Source organism: Canis lupus, chromosome 28 (assembly GCF_003254725.2).
Source record: "Canis lupus dingo isolate Sandy chromosome 28, ASM325472v2, whole genome shotgun sequence".
In the NCBI taxonomy this organism is placed as follows: Eukaryota; Metazoa; Chordata; class Mammalia; order Carnivora; family Canidae; genus Canis; species Canis lupus.
In genome coordinates this window covers 23661863-23668217 of record NC_064270.1, presented here as the reverse complement: position 1 = coordinate 23668217, position 6355 = coordinate 23661863, and the positions used below count along the sequence as shown (strand labels likewise).

Below are 6355 nucleotides of genomic sequence, written 5' to 3'. Positions count from 1 at the left end.
ATGGAAGTGACCTTTGAAGCAGTTGAAGGGATAAGTCACGTGCCTCTGGGAGTAGCTGCGTCTTAGAAGAGCCAGAACAGGCAGGAATGTGCCTGGCACCGTTGAGGAATAGGAAGGCAGCCAGTGTGGTTTTAGTTGGAGGGAGGGAGTAGGAGAGGAGGCCAAGGAGGTGATAGGAGCTAGACCATGGAGGGACCCTGTAAGTTAATTCTTGCCTTCCCTTTGTTTCAGATACCCAAGAATAGACATTTCTTCAGTTTTTCTGGGTTTAGGGTCTAGAAGGACCATCCAGGAATGTTCTTACTTCCAATTAGAGGACAGAAAGAAACACCATTCAAGACGAGAGCAACAAAGATGGTAAAGGAGGAAACTGAATAGTGTGCTTGGTTGGAGTTTAGGCTCAGCTGGTATTTGTTTTAATATTCACAGCTGGGGGACGAGAAGGTCTGGTCCTCTCCACATTGCCTTCAATAGCCACCAATCTTGGTTGTGTACTAGAATCACCTAGGGACCTTTTAACAATCCCTATGCCCAGGCTACATTTCAGCCAGAACACACCCAGTCATTTCTAGGATCTCTGTAAACCCCTCCAGTGACTCCAGTCTGGGAGCCACTGGCTTACTTGATTGCTAAGTGGTCCTCATCTAAGTGGATTCTGATTCTTATCATAGTCTGTGAGGAAACACACACCACAGTGTACATATTTGCAGTAGTTTATTTTAAAGACTTTACAAGTGGAAGCAACGTGTGTTGTCTGGGGGTAAGGCATGGAGGGAACTGGAGTCCAGCAGAGAAGAGATCAGTCAGTTCCTTCCCAGAAGACAATCCTGTTGTGGATGTTTCATGCTTGCCCATTGGTCTTCTATTCCCAGTTCAGATTATTTTTCCCACAGTTCTAGCTAGCTTCATTTACGGAAAAGTGCACTTGACGTGAGTTTAAACTCCTTCCCCCAGAGCTTCCAGCTCAGCAGCAAACTGTAAGGAAAAGATTTACAGATACTGCTGTAGATTAAACACTTAATGAACATTCTTTTTGGACATGTTATAGACCTCACTTTTTAATTCTCCCAAGTCAGAAAAACTAGTGAGTTTAGGAAATGTTCAGTATAATCAAGCTTGCCTTCTGTAGACATGTTCGTGTACACAGAAATTAGTTTCACAGATATGATTGATATTAGTAATAGGTTATAAGTTGATTAAAAATTTCAGTGGTTTTGAGGAATAGTTAGAAACCATGAATTATAATCAGTTTTTAAAACTTAAAGGTCTCGTAATTTAAACCTTGGAAAGCTTAAGGGTTGGGACTGTGAACAAGGTAGGCTTACTGTCAAACAGCCAGGAAGAAGTCACTCTGGCTCTTGAGCTCGTTAGTGGTCACTTAAAGGTTAGAAGTTATGAGGAAGGGACAAAGAATAACAAATGGACCTTGAAGAAAGGCATGTTGAAGACCTAAAAACCTAAATATCAGCAACATTTAAGATGGGAAGGACAAGATTTATTTAGTTTAGGGCCAAGCTTTTACATATAACTCTCACAATATTTTTTAAAAAGACTCCAGACTATGGTTTTTATTAATTTAGTAGGTAAAATAAAAAACAGGAGGAAAGACAGAAAATGAACAGAAAATTCATTTTTAATACATATTCCTACAAGGCAGGCTCCCTCTGAGCCCCCTCCAGCTCTAAGTACCTTAACCTACTCCTGGATGTTCTCATACAGGCTGTTGATTTGGGTTCGAAAGTACTTGGAAAGCTCTCCCCGCTTTGCTTTCAGTGTTGGTGTCAAGAGTCCATTTTCAATGGAAAATGGCTCTAGTTGAAGAAAGATGTTTTTGACCTGGAAGAGAAGATGCACACACACATACACGTTTATTAGTGATTCAGACTTCTTCGTAGAGCCCTCTGCATGCCATGTAAAGAAGTTGATACAAGTGGGATTGATGAAGTGGGAGGATAGACAACAGTAATGCATGCCCATTTCCCCAAACTGATAATTTGGGAAAGAAGCGAGAATGGATAATAAATGGCAAAAAGAGGATTGTACAAGTAAGTATAAAAGGTCACTGCCATTTGTACTTAATGAGTTAATGGTACAAAATCTCAAATCAATACCTTGGGAATTACATTGAAACTCTATTTTAAATGCAAACATTAAAACTTTAGTATGACTTGAGAGACCAGGATTACATCAGTAGTACATACCTGCTCAAAGGACTTAAGACCACCGTCTTTCCCAACTTTCTGCAAGTCTTCTAAAATGGCTTCCCTTACATTCTAAAAATATAACACACAGCTTAAAGCATGGCTGGTTTGAAAAAAAAAGACCAAATGAAAGGCTAAACGTGAAACAACTCAAAATGCCTGCAAAAGCTCATCAGGGTAAAAGCCAGATATAGGCATATGTATGTACAAGCATGTCTAATGCTTAATATAGCTCAAAAAAAATAATGAGAAGGAAAGGCAAATCTAAATGTTAACAGGGATGTTTTCCTCTGGATGACATTTTTTGAATCTCTATTCTCCAATTTTTTCCCCCATAATGAACATACTATAAAAAGAAGAGAGGGTTTTTGTTTTTGTTGTTCCTTTTTAACTTCCCATTCTATCCTCCAGTCAAATAAAACCAGTCAATCTATTTCAGCTAAAGCCACCTATCCCAAGTGCCAGAAAAGTCTGTTCTTCAAGAGAGGAAGGCATGATTCATGCTTAAGTTGGTGAGGCCTCTGCTCTCCCACAATGGGCCCCATGGGTGTGCATAGAACTTTCTTGGGCAAGACTTACATTGTTTTTGCACAGTTCTTCGAGGGAGCCTTTAACCCCAAGTTTGGCTACAAATGATGGCAGTACTTCTGGGTCAGGAACCACCACTCCCACTAAGGAGGACTATAGAAAGGAAACAAGGCATGAGGGCATGTGAGAGCTGGGATTGTGGTGTCCCACAACAGATGAAGACACCAGGATTCTATCTTTGTGGTAGGTACTTCACAAGACCTCAGTTCAATACAGTGTCTTTTATATCCTATACATTCTTTTCTCACCATATATTTCAAACCCTTATGGAATTCTGATTCCATTTTCCTACTCAATATATTTTTACAAAAATGTTCTATTAAATTTGATGATTCAAAAGGAAATGATGTTCAGCGTTAAGCCTAAAGCATCTCTGTTCTTTTTCCAACCCCTACACACTCCCCAAAAATTAAGTGTAAGCACAATATGTACAAAATAGTTTATTGTGCCAGAGGAATTCCCACTGTACTGGGAACTAAGTGTGACATGAGGACCTTTGTTACTAAATTGTTACCCATTAGAAGAACCATTGTAACAATTCCATTGACTTGTTCACAGACTCCATCATAAACAATTTTTTTTTTATAACCTATGTATTGTCTTGAGGATTGGAGTGTGACTTCACTTCTTTGGTTTTATAAGCTCAAATCTCATCCTCAATCCACCTATACATATTTCTTGTAGCTACAGGAACCAGCAAGGCCTGTCCCTGAAAATGGCTATCGTTAATATAATATATTACCCGTAAGCTGTCCCCGTGCACAAAAATTTGTGACACTGGTCTACTCCTGATGTAGATATTTTCTATCTTCTCTGGAGCAATGTATTCTCCTTGGGCCAGCTTGAAAATGTTCTTTTTACGGTCAATGATCTTCAGAGTTCCATTCTATGGGAAACAGATAACAGTATCAGTGTTTTTGAGCCCTATGGGTGAGGTCAGTGGCAAAGTCACAGGTATTTTCACAGGTAAACTTCATTCCTCTAGAGACTTTTGAGCAAGCTTTCATTTCTCTTTGTTGGCTTTGGGGAAAGAGAAAGGGAGCAGCTTCCAGCAAGAACCTGTCTATACTGTTTTGTCCTTTTGGAGAGTCATTATGCAGCCTCAGAAAGCATCCCCAGGACCTTCTAAAGTTGTAGAAATGGTTGCCTCATCCAGGGAAGAAACTTGGCAGCTCTGAATTTCCAATTACTTAATTTCCAATTATTCCATTTCCAGAACTCTCAGGAATAGGGAAGGAGTTATCTTTACTAAGACTTTGAATTATTTAGATCTCCCCTCTCCTTGACTCCTTTTATGTATCAGTCCTCTTAAATTCTGAAGCAGGCTAAGGTAGCTTCACTGTCCTAATGCTAATCAAGCAAGTCAATAATTGTGCTTGGTAGGGCTGACCAGCTACCAGAGGTCATTTGCGGCTTCATTTCTCTGAGTTAATTGGTCCAAGGGCTTAGGTTCTTAGTGATTTGAATTGTAGAACTGGGACAAATGGCAAATACAAGCCACACGATCACACCTCTGAAGTAGGACAATAGGATGGGATGAACCAACCATGGAACCATCAAGAAGGCTGACTCCAGAAATCATCCTTCAATTCAGCCTAACGGATATTATCTGGAAGTGACTAATAAGGCTTGGCCCTCTCTAACTCTAGTGTGGAGACTTACTCAGAATTACATTTTTGATCCATGAAAGAGCTGGGACTAGACCACAGATCTCCCACCTAAGTTCTTCAGCTGTATTATTCTCCTCCTTATAGTATGAAGATGCCACAAGCCATGTAGGATACAGATAGGATACAGACCCAACCCTTCCAGCTGCCTCAGCTAATTAATCTACTTGCATCTCTGCCCATCTTGCATATTATAATCTTTTCAATCCAACAGCAGAAGCTCCTAGAAATTTTGAAGAAGCACCCACCGGGAGCCAACGACCAATGTCTCCTGTGTGAAGCCAGCCATCCTCATCCAGAGCTTCCTTGGTTTTCTCAGGATCCTTCAGGTATCCTTTGAACACATTGCTGCCCTTGATGCAGATCTGCACAAGAAAGCAGAGGATGGTTAAGAGTGGCAAAGGTTGCACCTCCCAGCAGAGGCACTTCAAGTCAAACCCAAGTCTGCTCACATCACAGCTGTGTGCTCTTTGTGACATAAACATCTCTACCGTGATTGTCTGGGCATGACTACAGAGTATAATCTACCCACCTCTCCTTCATTGTTCACTGAAAAGTAGTTCATGTCAGGTACATCTTCTAGCTTCACATGATTGCAAGCCAGGGGGACTCCAACATGCCCTAGAATACACCACATTGAATCAGCTGAGGAACCACAAAACAGTGATAATTCCAGGCACGTTTGTGAGATATTTATGGATTGACTCTAAAAGAAAAAGATTGAAAAGCTACCTGATGCCAATGCTGGATAGCCAAGATAGAAACATCTGGACTGAAACTTGAGTTTGGCATTTGTCACACTTGTCCAGAGCAGTGAGGTCATCTAACCTAAACCCTTCAGTTTCAGTTAGAACCCTTCTCCCAACCGCTGCATCTGCCCAGTAGGTGGAGAACCTACCTGATGTCCAGTCCCCAGGTGATGTAAATGTACAGCCAGCGGTGCATTCTGTTTGACCATAAGCTTCGAACACCTGGGGAAACAAAAGAAGGGTTTGAGACTTAAGAGAAAGCATGAAGTGTGGTAACAAGGTCCAATGGCAAGACATGAGGAAAGCAAGATCTCAGGGTTGGAAAATACTTGGTGTCCTAATACCTCTGACCCACACCTGAGCTGTAAAATCTCTACAACTTGGATGCAGTCGAAAACCAAAAGGCTCCAGAGATGGAGCAAAGTATAGAAACTTCTACTGTACCTTCAGGAAAGGTAGCATTTCAAGTTGAGCCTGGGCAGTTGGAGCACTTCTGAAGGCACTAAGGGAAGTGAGCAGTGTTTTTTGTTTGTTTTCTGGAGGGCGGGGGGTTGGTATTTTTTTGTTGTTGTTGCTTTTTAAGGAAAATAGCTTCAGCTGTGATATAGAACAGGAGTTGGCAGGCTTTTTCTTTACAGGACCAGATAGTAAATATTTTCAGTTTTGTGAGCCTCTGGGCTCTGAGTCACTTAGCCAATGTAGCACAAAAGCAGCTATAGACATCATGTAAATGATTGGGTATGGCTATGTTCCACCAAAATGTCACTTCCAAAAAGAGGCAACTGGCCAGATTTGGCCTGAGCTGTGGTTTGCCAGCCCCTGGTATAGAGTATCGATAACCTTGACTGGAGACAAGCTGGTGGGGCAAACAGGTCGCATCAACTACTGCAGTGGGGAAGGGGCTGTGATAGGCAGACTTTGTAGAGATGGAGAAGGCGGTGTTTCTGGGAAGGGTGTGGCAACAGGACCTACTGATCCACTGGCTTTAGGGGCTAAGAGAAATGAAAGTATGAAGAATGGCCAAGAGGGTGCTAATTTGAAAGAGTAGAGGACCTCTGACCTTGGCATCAGTTCAGAATCTTTTTTGATGGTGGATATACCTAAGGGGACTCTGTGAGGACAGGTCATCTATTTCACGCCGTGCATGTTG

General features: G+C 41.6%; 1 protein-coding gene across 4 annotated transcripts in view; it reads right to left on the bottom strand.

Moving 5' to 3' along the window:
* Positions 1-697: 697 nt before the first annotated feature.
* The window catches only part of ACSL5 (acyl-CoA synthetase long chain family member 5), a 41114-nt gene continuing 35456 nt past the window's right edge, over positions 698-6355 (bottom strand). For all 4 annotated transcript variants that reach the window (XM_025467204.3, XM_025467205.3, XM_025467207.3 and 1 more), the window contains exons 15-22: positions 5355-5427; positions 4989-5077; positions 4705-4821; positions 3532-3675; positions 2781-2882; positions 2202-2273; positions 1690-1836; positions 698-975 (exon numbers count right to left, since the gene is read on the bottom strand). In XM_025467204.3, the coding sequence (XP_025322989.1) occupies positions 1696-1836; positions 2202-2273; positions 2781-2882; positions 3532-3675; positions 4705-4821; positions 4989-5077; positions 5355-5427 (738 nt within the window). In that variant the 3' untranslated portion in view covers positions 698-975; positions 1690-1695. The remainder of the gene's footprint in view (positions 976-1689; positions 1837-2201; positions 2274-2780; positions 2883-3531; positions 3676-4704; positions 4822-4988; positions 5078-5354; positions 5428-6355) is intronic.